Source organism: Telmatherina bonti (assembly GCF_933228915.1).
Source record: "Telmatherina bonti genome assembly, chromosome: 7".
Taxonomy (NCBI): Eukaryota; Metazoa; Chordata; class Actinopteri; order Atheriniformes; family Telmatherinidae; genus Telmatherina; species Telmatherina bonti.
In genome coordinates this window covers 9,612,293-9,635,259 of record NC_136625.1, presented here as the reverse complement: position 1 = coordinate 9,635,259, position 22,967 = coordinate 9,612,293, and the positions used below count along the sequence as shown (strand labels likewise).

General features: G+C 40.0%; 1 protein-coding gene across 1 annotated transcript; it reads left to right on the top strand.

Moving 5' to 3' along the window:
* The first annotated feature begins 384 nt into the window (after positions 1–384).
* pitrm1 (pitrilysin metallopeptidase 1) lies at positions 385–22,051 on the top strand. Its single transcript, XM_079244220.1, has 27 exons — positions 385–569; positions 1,660–1,765; positions 6,778–6,884; positions 7,012–7,163; positions 7,299–7,413; positions 7,576–7,672; positions 9,085–9,245; positions 10,440–10,566; positions 10,719–10,807; positions 10,953–11,081; positions 12,325–12,438; positions 14,004–14,100; positions 14,484–14,618; positions 15,355–15,493; positions 15,702–15,818; positions 15,909–16,038; positions 17,738–17,858; positions 17,976–18,052; positions 18,137–18,302; positions 18,407–18,507; positions 18,627–18,747; positions 18,831–18,881; positions 19,001–19,113; positions 19,742–19,867; positions 20,530–20,675; positions 21,459–21,561; positions 21,713–22,051. The coding sequence occupies exons 1-27, from the start codon at positions 523–525 to the stop codon at positions 21,804–21,806; spliced, it is 3,081 nt and encodes a 1,026-aa protein (XP_079100346.1). The 5' UTR covers positions 385–522; the 3' UTR covers positions 21,807–22,051.
* Positions 22,052–22,967: the final 916 nt, after the last annotated feature.

The window sequence follows — 22,967 nt, the reverse complement described above, 5'->3', positions numbered from 1 at the left end:
TATTCTCTTTTTAATGTAAGTTACATGTAATATGTAATTTAGCAAAACGTTAGAAATAATAGCTTTTGGTTTTTTTTGGGTTTTTTTATATACATAATGGTTTCAGTCCTGCTGCCCTTCAAAACTCCATTCAGCGTTTCGCAACTTCAGTCACATGAAACATCTAAACCAATCACGTGTTGGATTCTTTTCATTGTGACCAATTACAAACCGGGATACTGAGAGGTTAATGTTTCATTTGCGAGTCCCAAAAAATTGCGCTGCGTGAAACGGTAGATCGTCAATATGGTCGGATGGGTTAAAATGTGCTGCTTATGATCTTAAGATCTGCGATGAGACATTTTTTTTGTGCATGATTTAGCCAACATTTCGGCTACTCAAAACACAGCATGAGGACACATAAATTGGAGATACAGAGCGCTAAATGGAGAACATTTAAAAGAGTATACTAAAATGGTTTTGTTTTATAAGTCAACATACAGAAGATAGTTGGAGTTTAATTTAGCAGCGACGAAGATAAGCATGTTTCGGCAAACAAGAACGCTGCTCCACAGACTTCGGTCTGTACGGTAAGTTAGTAGCTAACAGGACACTTGGCTTCATGGCATGTTGTCGGACAAAGAAATGACTGTTCAGGTGTCAGGTGATTTTATAGTGAAACGAAGATATTTTACTGGCTCATGAATGAGATTATGTGATGGGATAGGAACTGGGCTTGACTGTGTCATAATAATTCAGTCAAAAGAAATGATGAAACGAATGATGCAAGTGAAGACCTCGTTGCCTCACCACACAAACTTTTTTTTGTTTACAATTAATTCAATTCAAGCTTCATTAGGGACACAGAATCCAGGTCCATAGAAATAGAAAAATAAAATAAAATGAATAAAATAAAATAAAATGGTAAATTCAACAAAAGAAGAAGTGCAATGCTAGAAGAATTACAAATACAGGCAGGAGTGCCAGTTTTTCCAGATATTAGATGTGAACCTGACAGTTTTTGCATTAATTCTTTATCAAAGAGCGTTCTGTCACTTTAACCATTCTATTAAATAGACATTTCTTCGTTATAATATGATTTTTTGGGGTTATAAATACGATTTTTTGTGTTTAGATAAGGTTTCTTCTCATATTTGCCTTCATAGCTCTTAAATCTGTGAAGTAATCTTTCATTTTGTGACATAAAGTGATGTATTTGGTATCGAGTCTAGTAAATTTAAGTTCCCCAAGCAAAAATGTAGCCATATTTTGTGAGGTTATGTAAAACAACAACCCAGGTGTTTCTTATGTACATTACTTACTACTGATCCTACATCGGTTATGCCTTTAATGATTACAGACTCATTCAAGTAACATAGAAATAGAAACCTTGATTTATTCTTTGATCCCAGACTGATGATGGATTTCACAAAGTTGTGCCTTCTTCTATTGGGTGAATATTACTTTACTTTTAAGTGTACCCAGTGATTGGAACCAAGATACTTGTGTCAACTACCAAGACACAATACTTGCACATTTATGTGAAAATTATGAATCAGTCTCTAAAATGTATTGTTTATATTCAACATATACATGACAGCAGGGGAGATTTTTGTTGGTAGAAACCAAATTTTCAAAGTAATTTTGTTCAAATACAATATCTTTTTGTTTCCCTTCAAGTTTGGATGGGCATCAGCGAACATGGAGGCTGAGGAGCACTTCGGCGAGAGAGAAGGCTCTTCAGTGCCGACCGGAGCAGAAAATCCACGGCTTCACAGTCAGAGAGGTGAGAATGGTTTTTCTTCTGCTAAAAATAACTTTTATTAAATCACACTTTCCTATGACCGCTAGTTTCCATATCCCAACAATAGCTTCCGACAAGACAGGATTTAGTTAAATATTGTCATCTTTTAAACCTTTAAAAAAACAGTTTCTGTATTTTTCAGTATTCTGTATTTTTTTCTTGTATTTTTGCATAACATCCTTCTTGAACAGCACACGTCTTCATAGCTAAAGTGAACTTTGCATTTATTGTTCTTGTACTGGGAGCATTTAGATAGGAACTAATGTTATGTGGTATCCGGTAGGACATTAAGAGATGACACGTTCCCATGTGGAGGCATGTTAATAAAGCTTCAGCTAAAGACCTACATGTGCCTTCTTTATGCATGTCCACACATCATAATACATGGTGTCAGAAGTTAAGAAGCCCGTCTCAGGCAGAGATCGGAGGACGAGGTCGGTGTGAAGCAGCAGTCTTACCGCAAGCCGAAACAAGAGGCTAAGTGCTAAGAGGCTAAGTGCTACAGGCTAAGCTAACGGCGCAACGAGAGGGCCGGAGGACAGCGCAAAGATGATGGATTCCCTGTTTTCAATCAACCCACCTGAGAACTTTGATTTTGGAGACTACTCGTCATGGCCCAACTGGATTCGCCGTTTCGAAAGGTTTCGTGTTGCGGCGGGACTAGACGGCAAAGATGAAAGCTATCAAGTAAACTCTTTAGTGTACACAATGGGTGATAAAGCAGATGATATTTTGAGCACGCTCGGGTTGAAAGATGATGAGCTTAAAAAGTACACGCGTGTGAAGGAAGCCTTTGATAAACACTTTATAGGCAAACACAACGTAATATACGAGAGAGCACGTTTTAACAAAAGGTGTCAAGAACCAGGGGAATCAGCTGAGTCCTTCATTGCTTCAGTCTACAAGTTAGCAGAAAACTGCCAGTATGGACCACTGGAGGACGAAATGATAAGAGATAGGCTAGTGGTGGGCATACAGCACCAGGGCCTGTCAGAAAAACTGCAGATGGATAGTGGTTTAACAATGGAAAAAGCAGTGCTACAGATAAGACAGCATGAAGAGATAAAGAAACAGCAACCAGTCATGAGAGAAACAAATGTTAAGGACATGAAAGAGGCAAATGTGGATGCATTAAAGTTTTAGAAAAAGACTTTTAAAGAGAACCAAGCAAGAAAACCATTTGAAACGAAGAGTCAATTTCAAAACCAAAAAGGGAACAAGTACTGTGGACGCTGTGGCAAATCACCTGCACACTCCAAAAATGACTGTGCTGCTAGAGACGCAGAGTGCAGAAAATGTCGAAAAAAGGGACATTTTGCAGCTCAGTGCAGATCAGGCAGAGTTGGAGCAGTCCTGGAGGATGAGGACAACATGTTGTTCTTAGGAGCAGTTTCGGCAGGAGCACAGCTCACCAACTGGAAAAAGACACTGGAAGTAAATGGCAAAAATGTGACTTTCAAACTGGATACAGGAGCTGACGTGACCGTGATACCAGCTGCTATATACTCAAAAGACATTCATGGCCCACTCACCAGAGCAGAGAAGCCCCTGTGTGGTCCAAGTGGTGAAACCCTGAAAGTGAAAGGTCAGTTTGATGCTGTAATAAAATACAAAGACAAAACAACAACACAGCCCATTTATGTTGTACAAAGACTGTCTACACCTCTGTTAGGCTTTCCAGCTATTTCAGCATTATGCCTGCTACATCCTGTGGACAGTGTCGAGGAGCTAGAGGCTGACATGAAAAAACTGTACCCCAAGGTCTTTACAGGACTGGGCCTCCTAAAAGGGGAGTACAAAATAAAGCTGAAAGAAGATGCCAGGCCCTATGCACTGTCACTTCCGCGACGAGTCCCACTACCTTTATATGACAAGGTGAAGACAGAACTCGAGAGAATGGAGAAAATGGGAGTGATTGAGCCGATTGAGGAACCTACAGAGTGGTGCGCAGGAATGGTGGTGGCTCCTAAGCCCAATGAAAAAGTCAGGATCTGCTCGGACATGACTCACCTAAACGAGTATGTTTGCAGAGAGCGCCACATCCTGCCTGCTGTCGATGAAACATTGGCAAAGTTAGCAGGAGCAACAGTCTTCACAAAACTGGATGCTACAGCTGGTTTTTGGCAGGTGCCTCTGCATCCAGAATCAGTTCCGCTGACAACTTTTATAACACCGTTTGGAAGATACTGCTATAAAAGGTTGCCATTCGGAATATCATCAGCACCGGAACATTTTCAAAAGAGACTCACTCAGATGATGACAGGACTGGAGGGAACTATGTGTCACGCAGATGACATACTGGTTTTCGGGTCCACCAGAGAACAGCACGACCAAAGACTGCACAGAGTGCTAGAGCGGCTCCAGCAGGAAGGGCTGACTCTCAACAACGATAAGTGTCAGTTTGCAGTAGAAAAAGTCATGTTTCTGGGTCACATTGTAACGGCACAGGGCATTGAAGCGGACCCTGGCAAAATCAAAGCGATTATGGAGATGCCTACACCTAAAGATACCGCAGATGTGAAGAGGTTTGTGGGCATGGTGAACTATGTCGGAAAGTTTTCCCCACGTGTTGCTGAGCTCACACAGCCACTAAGAGAGCTCCTCAAAGCAGACACCCCTTGGGAATGGGGGGCAGCACAGCAGCGTGCCTTTGCTGAACTCCGACAATAACTGAGCTCACCCACTGTCCTGGCTCAGTACTGTTTAAACAGAGAGACAAAAGTTGCTGTGGACGCATCCTCTTTTGGGCTAGGAGGAGTTTTGTCACAGAAACAACCAACTGGTGACTGGCGTCCTGTGGCTTTCATTTCACGCAGCATGACAAACGCAGAGCGCAGGTATGCCCAAATAGAGAAAGAGGCACTTGCGCTGACTTGGGCGTGTGAACGATTTCAGTCTTACCTGGTAGGGATGGACTTTTTGATCCAGACAGATCATAAGCCTCCCATTTCTCTACTAGGCAGCAGGGCTCTTGATGACTTGCCACCTCGTATTCTTAGGTTTAGATTACGACCACTTCGCTTCACATATAAAATCGAACACGTTCCTGGAAAAAACTTAATCACAGCTGATGCATTGTCCAGAGCACCTATCCAAGCTCCACCCACAATGCAGGACAAGCAGTTGGAAGAAGATGTGTGCGTTTCTGTCAACCAGATTTTGCAACAGCTGCCAGCAACAGAAAGTAAGCTTGCACAAATCAGACAGGCACAAGAAAAGGACAATACATGCAGAAAACTTAAACAGTTGATCCAAACAGGGTGGCCTGCCAGCAGGAAAGCTCTCCCACCTGAACTTCAAGAGTATTGGCAGTACCACCAAGACCTGCTTGTTGCAGATGGACTATTGATGAAAAGTGAAAGGCTTGTTATTCCAGCTAGCATGCAGGAAGAAATGCTCAACATTATACATGAAGGTCACCAGGGCATGACAAAATGCATCGCGAGAGCACAGCAGTACATATGGTGGCCTGGTTTAATCAAAAGGATCAAGCTTAAAGTTGAAAACTGTGAAGTGTGTGCGCGGGAGGTTCGCAACGCACCAGAGCCTCTCCTCACGACAGAACCACCTAACAGACCATGGCAGCGTGTGGCAGCAGATCTTTTCCAGTGGAATCGTGCCATGTACCTGTTAGTGATAGACTATTTTTCCCGATACATTGAAGTGGCCAATCTTACCTCAACTACTGCAGTCCCAGTGATTAACAAGATGAAAGCGATTTTTGCACGGCACGGGGTCCCGGAAACTCTTGTCACAGATAACGGCCCCCAATTTTCAGCAGCTGAGTTTGCGACATTTGCAAGGGACTATGATTTCAACCACGTGACTTCAAGCCCCCGCTACCCTCAAAGTAATGGGGAAGCTGAGAGGGCTGTGAGGACTGTCAAATCTCTCCTGAAGAAGGGGGAGGATCCACACAAAGCTCTCATGGCGTACAGAGCCACACCCTTGGCTCATGGCTCGTCACCTGCACAGTTGCTGATGGGTCGTAACATCAGGACACCGCTGCCCGTCAGTCAGGAGAAACTTCAACCAAAATGGCCAAATCTTCAACTATTTCGGAGGAAAGACCAGGATCAGAAACACAAACAAGCTATCTGGTTCAACAAGAGACACAAAACACAAATAAAACAAGAGCTCAGACCAGGACAAAAGGTCTGGGTGAAGAACACCAACGACTCAGGAACAATCAGCAGTCCAGCCAACACCCTGAGGTCCTACAACATTGACATGCCATCGGGACATCTCAGGAGAAACAGATCTCACATCAGAGTGATTCCTGAGGGTGCCACAGTCACAAGATCGGGGCGAGTTGTTCGCACTCCGCAGAGACTGGACTTATAATAAGTTAGAACGCTGTGGTCCACAGGGCAGAATAATCCCTGCACAGCTTTGGGGACCCAGGTGGTCGGACCTGACCCCTAGACAGGTTCTGTGTCATATTTGTTAGAAATGTTTATTAGAACTGTGACACTGTAAAAAAAAAAAAAAAGAGGAAAGAAAAGGAAAAGTTAGTGCAAGGTTGACATATTGTAAAAGCACTTAAATGTTTATTGAATATTATGTTTTATATGTTTAAGGCTACAGAAACAAGAACGGCTAAATAATAAGAAAAAGGTCCTGTGAAAAATAAATAGAAATATAGACCCTAAGCAAAAGGGGGGAGATGTACTGGGAGCATTTAGATAGGAACTAATGTTATGTGGTATCCGGTAGGACATTAAGAGATGACACGTTCCCATGTGGGGGCATGTTAATAAAGCTTCAGCTAAAGACCTACATGTGCCTTCTTTATGCATGTCCACACATCATAATACAGTTCTTGGCCCCTGATTGGGAAACAGTGTCATTCTGAAAGTTGGGTCAATAAATTCTTATAGATGTTTGAAGATGCAGCTGACGGTGGTGTGTGTGTGTGTGTGTGTGTGTGTGTGTGTCTGTATAGTGAAAACCCACATTTGGTGATTGTTGCTGCATGTCCTGTTCTTTCCCAGGTTGTATCGGTCCCTGACTTATTTCTCACAGCCGTTAAGTTAACCCATGATAAAACTGGAGCTCAGTATCTGCATGCAGCCAGGGATGACTCCAACAACCTCTTCAGGTTGGTCAGAATGTTTTTTGATTGTGTGGCACCATCTATTTTTTTTAAATCCAGATCACTGGACATCTATGTAGATAGAAACAGGAACTGCTTCCCCTTAAACTTGCCTTTAATTCCTTTATTTCAGTGTCCAGTTTAGGACAACTCCCATGGACAGCACAGGGGTTCCTCACATCCTGGAGCATACAGTGCTCTGTGGGTCTGAGAAGTATCCTTGCAGGGACCCCTTCTTTAAGATGCTCAACAGGTCCCTGTCCACATTCATGAATGCCTTCACAGGTACGAACGCATAAAGTGGACTAAGAATGATGATTTTTCTGTGAGCTTGTGGCTAATGTTTTAATTTGTTTCATGCATCATGCCCCAAAATACCATAAGTCCAACTTGAGCTGTAATTTGTTTATTCCTAAACAGCCAGTGACTACACCATGTATCCATTTTCCACCCAAAATGCAAAGGACTTCCAGAATCTTCTGTCCGTCTATCTGGATGCAGTTTTCTTTCCTTGTTTACGAGAGCAAGATTTCTGGTGAGTTTTTTGCTGACCGATTGCTTCCATCTGAGACAGACTTCTACAGGCTACTGTGAAGCTGAATAAGTCTGTTTTGTCTCACAGATCACTTGTAAATCTGATTGTAAGATTTCTTTTTTTAAAGTACCAGACTGGATTTGGTGTGATTTCTGTTTGCAGGCAGGAAGGATGGAGGTTGGAGAATGAAGACCCCACAGATCCTAACTCTCCGCTGGTGTTTAAAGGAGTGGTGTTTAATGAAATGAAGGGAGCCTTTGTAAGTCAAAACTTTCTTTATTGCCATCACAGAACTTTTAAATGCACTCACTGGTCACTTTATTGGGTACACTGGTTCAGTCGCTTGTGAACACAAGAAGAAGTTGTAAAAATAAGACTAGAAGCAAACATACATCAAGGTGATCATTTTTAGAGGCAGGATATGAAACAGGAGATTAAAGGAGGAATTAAAGGGCTATAATTTGGGCAGAAACAGGATAGAAACAGCAAAAGAAAAATGTTTATGAAGGAACAATGATCCAAAAAAACACATTTCCTTTTTTGTTGCCTAGAAGGTATAAACGTTTGGATCTGCAGACTTGATTGACTTGGAGTAAGCTTGACTCTATCACACTTGATCCCATGTCTGCTGCCCGGAATCTTGGGGTCATGGTGGATGACCAGTTGACCTTTAAGGTCCATGTTGCCTCGGTTGCCCATACCTGCCGATTTTCTCTCTACAACATCAAGAGAATCAGACGTACCTGACAGAACACACAACTCAGCTTTTGGTTCAGGGTCTGGTCATCTCACGCATCGATTACTGCAATTCCCTACTGGCAGGTCTGCCTGCATGCTCTATTAAACCTCTGCAGATGATCCAGAATGCCGCAGCACGTCCAGTTTTCAACCAACCCAAACAATGTCTTGTCACTCCGCTGCTAATCGCTCTCGACTGGCTTCCGGTCGCAGCATGAATCAAATTTAAAGCTTTGCTTCTGGCTTACAAAACAACAGCTCAAACGGCTCCTGTCTACCTTCACTCCTTAATCCGGACCTACACTCCGTCTCGACAGCTACGTTCCACCAGTGAAAGACGCCTCGTGTTACCACCACTTTGTGGAACTAAATCACTAGCCAGACTCTTTTCCTCTGTTGTGCCACGATGGTGGAATGATCTCCCAAACTCTGTCCGCTCTGCAGAGTCCCTGTCTACTTTCAAGAGCAAGGTGAAGACTCAGCTCTTCAAGGAGCACTTCCACACTTAGTTTAGCTGTATTTATTGGAAAGTTGGAGAACTTAGCCCAGTTCTTTGCAACAAACTTCATGGTATTAATTCTTTGTATTATAACATAGGTGATATTATGGGGTGGGAAGGGAGTAAGCAACAACAACAACAACAACAACAAAAAAAGAGCTTGTAGCACCTCATGGAAGGACCTGCGTCCAACTGGACAGTCCATCAGCACCTTCCTACGATGTCCTCTATTGTTTGATTTCATGCTTGTGTTGTTTTCACTCATGTGTAAGTCGCTTTGGATAAAAGCGTCTGCTAAATGACTGTAGAGTAGAGCAGCATAGAATAGAATAGTCTCTGAACATTACTGCAGCTATTTGTACATAGATAAATGTATGTGTTGGGTTTTTTTCTTTTAAATACATGTTCATGTTGTGGGTGTGTTCTCTTTATAGTCAGACAACGAGCGCTTATACGCCCAGCATCTCCAGAACAAACTGTTTCCGGATCACACCTACTCTGTGGTATCAGGAGGAGAACCGCTGGCCATCCCAGACCTGACCTGGGAGCAGCTTAAACAGTTCCATGCCACACATTACCATCCCAGCAATGCAAGGTGATGAAACACAGATGCAGTACTGATAAACCAGGCTTTGGAGAAGATTTAACCCTTTAAAACCTGCAGTATAAATCTCTGGCTTACAGGTCGACTGTTATTTTTTTGTATTTTGGTGCCATTTCTTAGCATTTCCTCAAGTGTTTCCTATTTCTGTGATTTGTACAACTTTAGCTGAAAGGTAATAAAAGTCGAATGGCAGTAATAACTCATGCCATAAATATAAAAAAATTGCAAAATAAACACAAAACTTAGTGGTCTGAAACATTTCTAAATAGGGATGCACCGATCCAATTTTTGGGAGTTCTGATACCGATATCTGAAGATTGAATATCTGCTGATACCGATATTTGCCGATACCAAACCTGTTTATATGAACATTATTATGACTATGGTTATTATTGCTGTTATAACTGTCTATTATTTCATTAAGTTGTAATAAATGACCCATCCTTTCTGAAGTTACCTCACCAATAACATTAATGACATTACAGATCAATTTCAACAAGTTTTATTTTGATTTGGCACATTTTACCTAAATACAACTATAAATGTGTGGTTTTGAAACAAAGATCTAGCTTTTAGTGTAACAAAAAATGTCACATTTTACATTCAAGGCATTTATTTCTTTTAAAACCTGTCTGAAGCATGTCATCAAACACCTCTATGCTAGCTTAACTATTGTGGTATCGGTACACTTTTAATAATTAATCTGCAACAGTATGAGTACACATGCTTGGTATTGAGCCAATAGTGATATTGGTATCGATGCATCCCTATTTTAAATGTACAAAAACAACATAAACGTTCATTACAATATAGAAGTTTTTGCAACAGTCTGTCTTTTAGTTTTTTTACATGTATTCTTTTTTTAGAAGCAGATTATAAAGGTGTTTTTAATTTGGTTTTGGTTTTGGGCTGCAAAACAAAGCAACTAAAATACATATTATAAAGGCATGTGTTCCACTGTGGTGTCATTTGATGTAGTATTTTTTAACTGCTTTATATCCCTAGAATATGTAGAGAAAAGCTTTTGGAGCATTGAAAGTCTAAAAAACAAAAGAAATTCATATGTTTTTGTCATGAAATCGGGTCCAGTAACTTTCTGCTCTGTTTGTAAAGGGTTAATCAATGATGTGTATGAGTGGGAACTTGGAAATATATTAGTTTTTTCCATCTTGTTTGTTTATCCAGGTTCTTCACTTATGGAGACTTACCTTTAGAGCATCATCTGAAGCAGATTGAAGAGGAAGCTCTGTCCAAGTTTGAACGCATCGATCCGAACACAGAAGTTCCCTCTCAGCCACACTGGACCAGTCCTGTGAGTTCTCAAAACCGCATCGTCATTGGTCGGAGCGTGACACGTGTTGGAAAACTGCTTTTAACTTCATTATTTAAAGGCATCTAGAAAAAGTAAAATCAGTGTTGAAAAAAGGCTGTGATGTTGCTTTGAATGTCGCTGTTGTTTCCCAGAGAGAGGAGCGTGTAACCTGCAGCCCCGATGCTCTGGCTCCAGATCCGGCCAAGCAGAACACCTTGTGTATGAGCTACCTGCTGGGAGAGTAAGACAACATCATCAGTTTCATGTTGTGGTTTACAGAGACGTCTCATTTTCTGGGCTTAAATGATCAATGACATTATAGGTTTAAAAATAGAAGGTTTGTGTGTTTCTTAATGTGATTTTGTTGTTTTTGTTGCTATTTTTAGCATCACAGACACATTTGAAGGATTCACCCTCAACCTGCTGTCCTCCCTGATGATCTCTGGACCAAACTCTCCCTTCTATAAATCTCTCATCGAACCAAAGATAGGAAGCGACTTCTCCTCTGTTGTTGGGTGTGTGTAGATGAAAAGCAAACTTGCATCATACATTAGATTTAGCTGGGAATCTAATTGACTGCAGACATTTTATGGCTGTTTGTGTTGAAGTACCTACGACTTAGGGCTGGGCAATTAATCGGATTTTAATCTCAATTACAATCTGAGTTTTCAACGATCATAAAAATAAAAGGGTACAATTATTTTTCTCTTTTCAGTTTCCTCTCCTGCTGTCTTCAGCTGCTAATCGAGCGTCTCTGGCATTGCAGCGCTGTGCTGTAAACTCCTCCCACAGCCGCTTTGCTTTCATTCAGACACTGTTCTCACTAAATCTGGCGACTTCTTTTGTTAAAAGTGACTAGCGACAAATCTAGACACTTTTACTGGAGTTATTAGAGGCTTTTCTGGTGTTTTGGCGACTGACTTGACTGTAACGGACGAGCAGTAGGAGCCTCTCCCGTCCTAAAGCACTCCCAGGCGGCCAGTCTCAGTCGGCTCCGGCTGCAGGTCAATGTAGAATAACTGCAGTAGGTTGTGGAAGTTCACCTAAACATAGTTTATACCATTGTCTGTGACAACTGGCTGCATTATTTTCGTGTAAATGCACACGTAGTTCGGCGAGTTAAACTCTGTAATATCCCTCCGTAATGGGGCGTTACCATAGCAACGCGTTAAACTACTGGTTCAGATCAGCCGTCTTTTAACAGGTGAATGAGAGAAATGCGCTGCAGCCTGACAGCGGTTGTTTGGCATAAAATATACATCCAGGCTAACGTAAAATAGTTCCTATACTTCAGCAAATGTTGCAGAAAAAAATACAAATTTGTTATGACATATTTACTGTGTGGGACCATAGTAAAAGCGGATTAAACAACTCGTAACCGCGTGTTAGACGGTTATAATGCCCGACGCCGAGTCGAGAACACCACAACGCGCAGCATTGTTTAATCCCTACCTATATTTATCTATTCATTTTACATCAGTATTTGCACTTTGTCAGGAAAAAGCTTCTTGTTATTTGTTTGTTTTCTAAAATATTTGGAATCCTAAAGACAGTTTTTTAAAAGTCACAGTTTAATGTTAAAAAAAAAATCACGCTGTTAAAGATAAAAAGATAATCGTGTTCAATAATCGAGATCTCAATTTCAGTCAAAATAATCGGGATTCTAATTTTTGCCATAGTCGAGCAGCCCTACTACTACCAGTAAGGAATATGTCATTTATGCATACGTTAAGATACATTTTAAAATCTCTCCTGCAGATATGATGGCAGCACCAAAGAGGCGTCATTCAGCATCGGGCTGCAGGGGATGGCTGAGGAGGACACAGAGAAGGTCAAACAGATCATCAGTCAAACCATTGATGACATCATAGAGTGAGTCACATGATCACATGTTATGTTTGATGGTGTTTTTTGTTTCCCTTTCTTAGGCAGTGTCTGAACGTACACTCGTCCCTAACCCCTCATTTATTACATGACTAGATAGTGAACTCATTCTGTTGATTTGGACACAAAGCTGGTGATTTTCGCCTCACCGCAGACCACATGACTACCAAATGTCACCACGACAACCACCACACGTCGTTCCAAATTCATTCCAAACTCGTGTGAAAATATTTTATATTGAATTTTATTCTTTCTGTGTTGCATATTTATTCAATAAATAAGGATATAAAATGAATTAGCTATAGTTTTTCTTAACCTGCTTTCTCGTTCGTGTCACTTGCACCACTTCGAGTTCCTGCATGCATCGCATTGTGGTCTATATTAATCCGTCTCATGATCATCGATGCTCACTACTTTTCAGGATGCATTGTGGACAATTTTAAGTGCACTACTTTTGTCCTTTCTGGACATTTGGACCCCCGTAGAAACCTAGAATATGGCTTGACCACCATATCGGCTGCTCAGTAGGGAATAGTGTGAACATCCAGACACAGCCTGGGTGAAATGAGGCTGGGTCATACTGGGAGTAAAGGGCAACTCCAGGATCCAAGCACAGGCGCAGAGCAGAGTACAGAAGCAGTTTATTGCAGTCCACTGGGAGGGAAACAGATAAGCAGAGAACTAACCGGGCAGCAGCAGACAGGTCTGGCTTCCTGAGAGAGCAGACGAACGATGATTAGGAAAAGCTCGAGGAAATAACTGGACTGAATCAAACTCCTTTTAGAACCAAACGAGGGCTTTAGCCATTGGGTGGGAATAAATACTGCCACTAGTTGCAGATAAGGTGCAGGTGTAGATCCTGGTTGCCAGGGAAACAGAGAGTCACAGCCACACACACCAGTGCAGAGACATGGACCACATCAGATATGGCATATAAGTAATATCTCAGTATTTTTTTTGCTGGGTGTCTTTATAGTAATGCTCAGTATATTTCCTGATGTTTATTAATTTGTATGAATTTAGTTTCTTTTCAACTTTAAGATGAATGAAAATTATTCAAATAAAGTTTGTTATAAAGAAATGAATGAAGTTTCTCATTCCAGGCTTTTCCACAACATGTTTTGTTATTTATGACCTTCTCTTTGAATTATTATGAAAAATAATCAGTTTTTTAAACATTTCTGAATCAGCACATGTTGCATTGTGATGAATTGATTAAAAAGTGGATCTGCTGAGCCCTGCTATCAGTCCATCTCCACAGAACTCACACAAGGTCATGGAAAAGTCATCCTCCTATGTGACCTTCATCATTTTCCACATCTTACTGTTAGGACTTGAAACGTTGAAGAAGAAAGCAAATGGATCAGATGAAATCCTGTTAAATAGAACCTCGACATTTCTGCACCATTACCAGTGATTTTAGCTTGTATTTATGTAGGGGGGGCTATGTGGGGAATAGTGTGAAGATTCAGACACAGTAAAGTCTTGGTATTTCTACATGTGTCAGCAGGAAAATATCTCCATGTTTTATAACTTGTTCTCTTTAACTTCAGGAACGGCTTTGAGGAGGAGAGGATCGAAGCTCTGCTTCATAAGATCGAGATCCAGATAAAACATCAGTCCACGAATTTCGGCCTCTCTCTGGCTTCGGTGAGTCCGGTTTTTATCTCAGTCCTTCGGTTTGTTTCCACAAACACAAAAACGCCACAGATAAACAGAAACATGCTTGTTTGTGATGTTTGCAGTCTTCTCTGAAACCTACATCCCTTATTTCTGTTTCCTTTTTATATTTTTCTACCAGCCGAGACTGCAGACATGTTGTTATTGTGCCGGTACTTTCTATGCTTCCTGCACCCCACTGCAATCATTTTAATGTTTTATATAAACTTTAAACAGTCAAATAAACAATAAACCTGCTTTGCCTCATTAAGCAGAAACTATCCTACAAAAGTCCTGCTGTTCAAATACATTTTTCATTAATCTCTTCGGTTTACACCTGTTTATTTCTCATCCCTGACTGGTGATGTCATCAGTACATAGCTTCCTCCTGGAACCATAATGGCGACCCAGTGGAGCTGCTGCAGATCAGCGACAGTGTTGCCAAGTTCAAACAGGCTCTGAAGGAAAACCCTCGCTTCCTCCAGGACAAAGTCCAGCACTACTTTAAGGTCTGTCTAATATTTTAACTGTGTGCACAGTGACTTAAAAGCTTTAAGGTGCAGATATAAATGATTTAATACAATTTAAAGTTTATTCCCTCTTGTTTATATCAAACATTTGATTCCAGATACTAGCCAGCATCAGCAGCTTTAGCTTGTTCACAGATGGCAGGTTCTGGTTCATCCTCGTTTCTTTCCTACACTGTTGGAGTTTCATGTTAATTTGTGACGTTTTCAAGAGGGTCTTTATGATTGTTTTTATTTTAACTCGCTTGATTTCCAACTGTCTTTTTATAGATAGAAACCATGTTTCAGCTCATCACACCAGTCTTCGTTCCTTTCTACCGTCGCTTATCAAGTTGAGGATTGATTTTAGGATTTTAATGTTCATTTTCAAACCATTTCCTTTTACTTAGCAGATGTTTCAAGTCATTACAGTCCACATAGACCATTAAGGTCCTGCAGACTCTTAGTGGTCCGGAGATCTTTGCTCAACCCCCCCATATCCAGGCTGTTTCTAACCATTTAAAGACACTTTTAAAGTTTGCTGAAGATTAACTTTTATTCTTTAACCTTTCCTGATGTGAATTTATGTTTTGTTTTGTTTTGTTTTTCTCATTGTTTTACAAATGTTCTGTTTGCCTTTGTGTGTTACACCCGTGGAGCTCTCTGGTCAAAAGTTTCTTGTTTTTAAAATGTGCTTTATAAATAAAGTTTTGTTGCTTTGCCTCAACTGTCCACGCAGGACAACACACACCAGCTGACCCTCTCAATGAGCCCGGATGAGGCGTACCAGGACAAACAAGCCAAAGCTGAGGAGAAGAAGCTGCAGGAGAAAGTCCAGCTGCTGTCTAACAGCGACAGAAAGGACATTTATGAAAAAGGTAACAATGCTTTCACTGAATGATGATTTTATGGCTCATCTGTAGGTTGTGTTTTTTTAGTCTTTGTTTCCTTGCTGTTTACATCAACAGTTAAGCTGTGAGACATTTAAAACTGATTTGTTTGGGGATTTATGTGTTTTGAAACTTTTAAAGGATCTAAAATAAAAGCATTTCCGACTGTTTGACGTGTATTTTTCATGTTTGGTAGGTCTGGCGCTGCTTGCCGCTCAGAGTAAAACTCAGGATGCCTCCTGCCTGCCTGCACTCAAAGTGTCCGACATCGAACCAACGATACCCATCACTCATGTGCAGATGAGCTCCGCCGGTACGGCTGTGGACTCGTTTTATCTCCAAGCATGTCTGGTCAGAACTGGGCCGGTCTGTGTCTGACAGAGCTTTGTCCTGACCTCCACAGGAGGCGTTCCGGTTCAGTACTGTGAGCAGCCCACTAACGGTTTGGTGTACTTCAGAGCCATGTGTAACCTCAACACCATGCCGGAAGACCTGAGGCTGTATGTGCCGCTCTTCTGCAGCGTTATTACCAAGTGAGTTCAATTCTTCGATTCATAGATTCAGATTCAGAGTCCTTATCTAGTTTTAAGAGCACACTAAAGACTCAGCTCTTCAAGGGGCTGCACCTGTGTCGCAGCCATAGTCTGTATATAAAGAGATGGGCGGAGCCTCCGTGACGTCACCCGGTTTCTGAAGAGCTGAGTTGAAGCTCGGTGGGCGGTTCCTGCCACCGCCATCTTGGCAGCTTCATGCGTGTCGTCTCGCCCGGAAAATACAAATATGGGCAAAGAGGCGGAGCTGAGAGGGGGGCTGTGAGCGTCATGGCGGATGAGCGATGAGCATCGAGCGAACTCTGATCTTTCTTTAGCTAAGGGCTAACCTGGAGATAACAGGAGATAACAGGAACTAACCAGCTAACGGAGGTAAGCGGGCTAAAGTTAAGTCACGTTGTTAACCGGCTAAAAACTGCGGTTGTTCTACGTTCTTCTGACTTGAAGTGGGAGATCGGTACCTGTCAATCAAAAGGACACGCCCCTAAATGTGCAGAATTTTGAGATTAAATTACTTTTAAACGAACGAGTTAGAAAAAAATTCACTCCCCCCACAGTTGTCATGAAGGTAAACCTGACTTATTAAACCTAAAATGGATTTTTGTACCAGGCTGTAAACATGTTTATTTCTGTTGTGAAGTTGGTCTTTTTAACATGGGAGTCTATGGGGATTCGCTCCGTTTTGGAGCCCCTAGTCGATGAAGGGGGAACTGCAGCTTACAGGCTTCACTTTTAACCGCCGGAAGTTGCCACTTGGTCGCAGCAGCCTGACTAGCACTTATGTATGATGCCCCCCCCCCCCTCGCCTACTGTTTGTTTTCTTCTGTGTGTTCTTCTCACTCTCAGATATAACCTGCTTTGGAGAAAAGCTGCTAAATGAGAATCAGATAGAATAGAAAGAATAGAATAGAATAGAGTAGAATAGAATAGAAAGAATAGAAGATAATCTTTTCTAAGAGGTTCTGTACCTTTATTTACATTTTTATTATTTGAATGAGAAAATTTGTGAAAAAGTAATAAAGTACTACTGTAAATAAACTACTGTGTTATTTGAATTAAATGAAAAGCATTTAGTTTGAGACCCAAATGAGATTTGCACTGTAACTTATTTCAAAGCTCATCAATAGAAATGTCACTTCTCACATCTTAAAACGTATTATTTCTTTGTTTTAATATTGTTTTAATGTTTCAAAGTGTGCTTTAATATTGTTGGGAATTGTTTATTGTACTGTCTTTTGTTAATGTTGCCATGTTGGCCATGCTCATAAAAGGGATAATTTAATCTCAAGCATCTGCCTGGTAAAATCAAGATTAAATCAAATAATCATCTAAATGGCTGATTCAGCTCAGGAATAAAATATACAGATAATAATTAGATAATACTTGTTCTGATAACTGGAAGTCATAATTCAGACTGGAGAACAAAAAGATGTTTAAAGATGAGTGGGGAAAAAAATCCTGTTTGATCATTTTGCTTCCATTTTATCTCTGTGATTATTTGTCATGATAAACCACGGTGGAGGATATTTTACTTTTGCAAACAGGCCTACAACAGATCATTGACTTTATTTATTTTATTTGAAGGACCATGTGCAGTTTTATTGATTATTAAAAATAAAAAGATGGCTGCACCAGATTTAGCATGAACTAATTTGCTGACTTGATGTTTGTGTTTAACTAGGATGGGCTGTGGAGCTCTGGACTACCGGCAACAGTCCCAGCAGATCGAGCTGAGGACAGGCGGCATGTCCGTTTCCACTCAAGTCATCGCTGACTCCACACAAATGGACACGTTTGAGCAGGTTAGTAGCAGAAGTGCAGTAAGGACATGCGTTCCTGTTCCTGCTCCTGTCCAGTGAAGTGAAACGGGGAACTAACCACACAGTCTGGAGGTAAAATCCCTTTGCTTCCTGCTTCAGGGCATCCTGTTGTTCTCCTCCTGCCTGGAAAGGAATCTTCCTCACATGTTTCAGCTGTGGAGCGACATATTCAACAGGTAATGTCTGTTTTCTCTAAGGACACAAATCCCACTCACCTCCAACAAATAAACAACGGCTCCTGCTCTTGCCTCATCATTTAGCCCCCACTTTGACAATATGGAGCGCCTGCGAGTGCTGGTGATGATGTCAGCTCAGGAGTTGGCCAATGGTATCTCTTACTCTGGTCACATGTATGCCATGACCCGGGCGGGCCGTCACCTTACCCCAGCTGGTGACCTCCAAGAGACTTTTGGTGGAATGGAGCAGGTAGGTTTTTTTTTTTTAATCTAATATCTAAATGATTGTCCTCACATTATCTTATTATCATTGGAAGTTCATGCTTGATGTTGCCATGGTAATCTGAACTTAAGGTGAAGTTTATGAAGAGGATAGCTGAAATGCCAGACCTCAACCAAGTCATCCGAATATTACCCAGGATCAAAAAACATCTTCTCAACCCAGAGAACATGAGGTGAAGTCCTTTACGTCAGTCTGCTGCTGTAGTTTCAGCTCTGTGAGTTTGGATTAAAACCAGCTGGTCTACATTTTTTACTCTGTTTTAAGTTTAATTTCTTCCTGTATCCCGGGCAGATGTGCGATCAACGCAACACCAGAGAAAATCTCTGACATAGAAGCTCAGTTGGAGAATTTTATAAAGGATGTAGCTGAAAACAGGAAGGAGCGCAAATCTGTAAGGCCCAATATTATTCAGGTAAGAGTGTCAGCAATGCGCCATGTTGTCATGAAATAAACATTCTGCCAATAACTTTCATGGTTTTTATTTTGTATGTATAGAAGCCACTCGACCCGCTGAATGAATCTGGCCCAAGTAGGAAGCTAATGACTGTGAGTTCAGTGTTGGCCTCAGTTTACGCCTCTTGCTTGAACTATGTCTTTTTTTTGAGTGATGCATAAGTTATTTCTGTATTCGGTGAAGTTAATATTTGTTCATGTTTCCTTTCAAGGAGCCAAATTTCCAGCCGTGTCAGATGAAAACCTTCTTCCAGATGCCTTTCCCTGTCAACTTTGTCAGCGAGTGTATACGTACGGTGCCTTTCTCCCACCAGGATTATGCCAGGTAACTGATTTTATACCCACTGGCCATTGATCACATTAATTCAGTTCAGTTTGACAGATTATTTTTTACATGGGTATGCATAAGCAACGGAAAAACCCGCCAATACAAAAGTACAAGTTAATGCATGAAAAGGAACAGAAAAGACCAAAAATGACCTGCCCCTTTTTATAAAAAGTAACACCAATTAATGGTCTGTTAATTCATTGATAATATTAATGGTTATACTTATTTACAGTCTACATATTAGCTGCTATTCATTCGTCATTCACTTCGTAGATAGATCCTTAAGTTCATCCACCTTGAATATTAAGTTGGTTTTTTGTTTTTTTTTTGTTTTTTGTTTTTTACTGTTATAAAATTATTTACTTACCGGAACATCTTTAACATCTTTAACCATATTTGTAATGAATTCCACAAGTAATCTCCACATACAGTACATATAGATACACTCATACACACATATACATACATACATACACAAATATACATAGATACACACATGCACATACTGACATACGTTCACACACACACACACATACACACACACATATGCCCACATACACATGTTTTTTTTCCTTGGTGTTGATTGTGTCCTCATCCTTAGTCTGGATTTTATTTCTGTCTTCAGTTTGTGCATCTTGGCGAGGATGATGACGGCAAAGTTTCTCCACGGTGAAATCCGAGAGAAGGGCGGCGCCTATGGGGGCGGGGCCAGAATGGGAGGAGGCGGCCTCTTCACATTTTACTCTTACAGGTAAACAAACACCTCTATAGCTCTGGACCGTGTTGTCGTGGGTATTTTTATTTATATCATTTATCAATTTATAGTAATTATGTTTACATTTCATATCATTGGAAGAACTTATTTATATAGTTCTTTTTTAACTTAATGAGACCTGAGACGTCATCCAGACGCAAACACAGATGTAATCATGGTGCTTCATAATGTTGATGTGTTCATAAAACATTTTTTTTTATTCTTTAGTGTGAATATTTATGTATCATTCATTACCATGTAATACATTCCAAGTTTTTGTTGCATAAAATATGTCCATCGGGTGTCATGCTGTATACAGCAGGGTTTTAAGCTTTAATCATGACATGATGCAGTGAAAAAAAGTTATACAAATGTCATAAAGGATTTAATATTTAATATTATCTGCAAAATTTGTTTATTATTATACCTCTTTAATAAATCGTATCCGCACAATGCTTAGAAAAGGAAGCAGTATCTGTGTTCAATCATTTAAATAAAAACATTTGTTCACTAAACTATAAAAACAATACGTAAACAATTAACAAAAAACCTTTTAGGAACTCTGATGTTGTCAATTTCTGAGCTCTTATAACTCTTCTGAAATGTTTCAAACCATGTGGAAAATGTTAGATTGTGTTGACTTTAGTTTGTCTCTGAAGGGATCCGAACTCGGTGCAGACGTTGTCGGCGTTTCGTAAAGGTGTTGAATGGGCAAAGTCAGGACAGTTCACTCAACAAGACATCGACGAAGCCAAACTCTCAGTCTTCTCAGCTGTGGACTCACCTGTAGCTCCTGCAGACAAAGGTAGGAAACCAAAGACACAATTTAAGTTTTAATACATTACCAACAATATAAAACCAATCTATATCAGGGCTGTGACGATATGCTGTTGTCACGATTTGATTTGATTCCAATTTTTTTGGGTGCTGGTTCGATTTAAATTGTGATTCTCACAATTCTTCAATATTGCTGATTTTTGTAGATTAAAAACAAACAAAAACAAATGCACAAAACTTTTTTTTTCTCGTCATTTTTCTTGATTTCAATGAGGAAAAAACAACACAGTAACCAGATCATCATTCTGCAGCAATAATGCCCAAGATCAATAAAAACAATAAAAATGGCAAAAAATTTATAATTATTTTTATTTTTTTGAAGTCTTTTTTTTTTTTTTTTTTTTTTAAACAAAAAAATCTATTTTAAAATTGTGAAGCAAAAATCCTGATATTCGTTTTTCGATTCAATTTTCCCATTTCTAATCTGTATTGTATGTTTAACATTACGTATTCTCAGTATCTACCAAAAACATGTCACAACACTATTTTGGCTTATTTGTTGACTTTTATGTAACATTTATGTTTTTACTTTTACAGTTATTAGAAACGATAAACATTCATTCATTCATTCATTTTCTGAACCACTTAATCCAATTCAGGGTCGCAGGGAAGCTGGAGCCTATCCCAGCTGGCTCTGGGCAACAGGCAGGGTACACCCTGGACAGCTCGCCAGTCCATCGCAGGAATGATAAACAATAACTTGTTAATAATAAACTGCTTTAAAGATTGCTCCTCTGTCTTGGTGGTGTAGGCATTGGTCGTTTCCTCGGCGGGATCACGGACGAGATGAAGCAGAGTCACAGGGAAAGACTGTTTGCTGTAGATCATAAAAGCCTGGTGGACGTAGCTGAAAGGTACAGCTGTCAGTCACTGGAGCTGAACATTTGACTTCATTATGAGATAAAAGAATCAGGAAAGCAAGAAAATAAAACTTTACATGTGCAGGAAGTGGAAAGCTCCTGAAAATGAACTATAAATATTTGCTGCTCTTTTCTTGTGCTGCAGGTACCTCAGTGTTGGTCAGGGGACGTGTGGCGTCGCCATCCTGGGCCCAGAGAACGACATCATCAAGAAAGATCCTTCATGGATCCTCAAATAATATACTTAGGTTATTTTTACAATTGAACACTTGGCTTGGACCACGTACTGGAAACTCACATTAATATCATGCTAGGATTTTTTTTAATGGTGGCAAAAGAAGCTGAAGCTCACAACACCAAGAAGAGCAAAGTGGCCTGATCATCGTCATTTAAAACAACCAGATCTTTTTCTAAATTTTATTCCCTCATGTACATATTGATAAAAATGAGTGGATTGTCATATTAAAAACAAAGTCTGGACCCATGTTATTCTCTGTGAAAGTGATATCACAAGGGCTCAAAGCTTGGTGTCATTAAAGCTTAAGCTTTATCTTTGTTTTTCTTCTCATCAAGGGATTTTTGTTTGTTTTTGAACAAATGTTTAAGAAGGTAATAATCCAGGTCAATCTATGACAACTTTACTTTGCAGTGATGTCTTTGTGGGGATTTTCATGCAACCACAAATGCATACATACATACACTTGCTTATGTTAACGCATACAAACATATGCAGAAACATATAAATACACATACCCCATATACATACATATAGGAACACAAATACATATAAACATACCTACATATAAAAATGTGTATGTATATATACACATGTATGTGTATGATATATATAGATTTATATATATATATATATATATATATATATATATATATATATATAGAAACATATACACATATTTGTACACATGCCTCCACTGACAGACACACATTTTCACATGTATACATATACAAAAATACATGAACAAATACATACAAACTCATACACATATATACATACTGCACATACATGTAAGTCTTAACTTTCAAATATTTTACACTTAAAACCTTGCTGCTTCTATTTGACCTGCAGGTACCTCAGTGTCGGTCAAAGGATGTGTGGTGTCCCCATCCTGGGTGCAGAGAACAAAATAATCAAAAAAGATCTTTCATGGTTGCTCCAATGATATTCTTACACACTTAATAACCTTATTTTATAATTAAATATATGACTACCACATATTGGAAAGTCAAACATAAATATCATACTAAGTTTTTTTTTAAATGCAAAAGATGCTGAAGCCCAAAATACAAAGATGAGCTCATTTTTTTTTTTGCGTTTTGTCATTTAAAACAATCTGATCTTTGAACTTTTATTCCATCGTGTACATATTCATGAAAACAGT

What these genes read in the sequence shown, in the direction of transcription:
- pitrm1 (XM_079244220.1), top strand. Translation starts at nt 523, where the DNA reads ATGTTTCGGCAAACAAGAACGCTGCTCCACAGACTTCGGTCTGTACG. An exon ending in ACGGCTTCACAGTCAGAGAG is followed by an intron (nt 1,766 to 6,777) that starts GTGAGAATGGTT and finishes GTTCTTTCCCAG; the next exon opens with GTTGTATCGGTCCCTGACTT. An exon ending in AAGTCCAGCACTACTTTAAG is followed by an intron (nt 14,619 to 15,354) that starts GTCTGTCTAATA and finishes CTGTCCACGCAG; the next exon opens with GACAACACACACCAGCTGAC.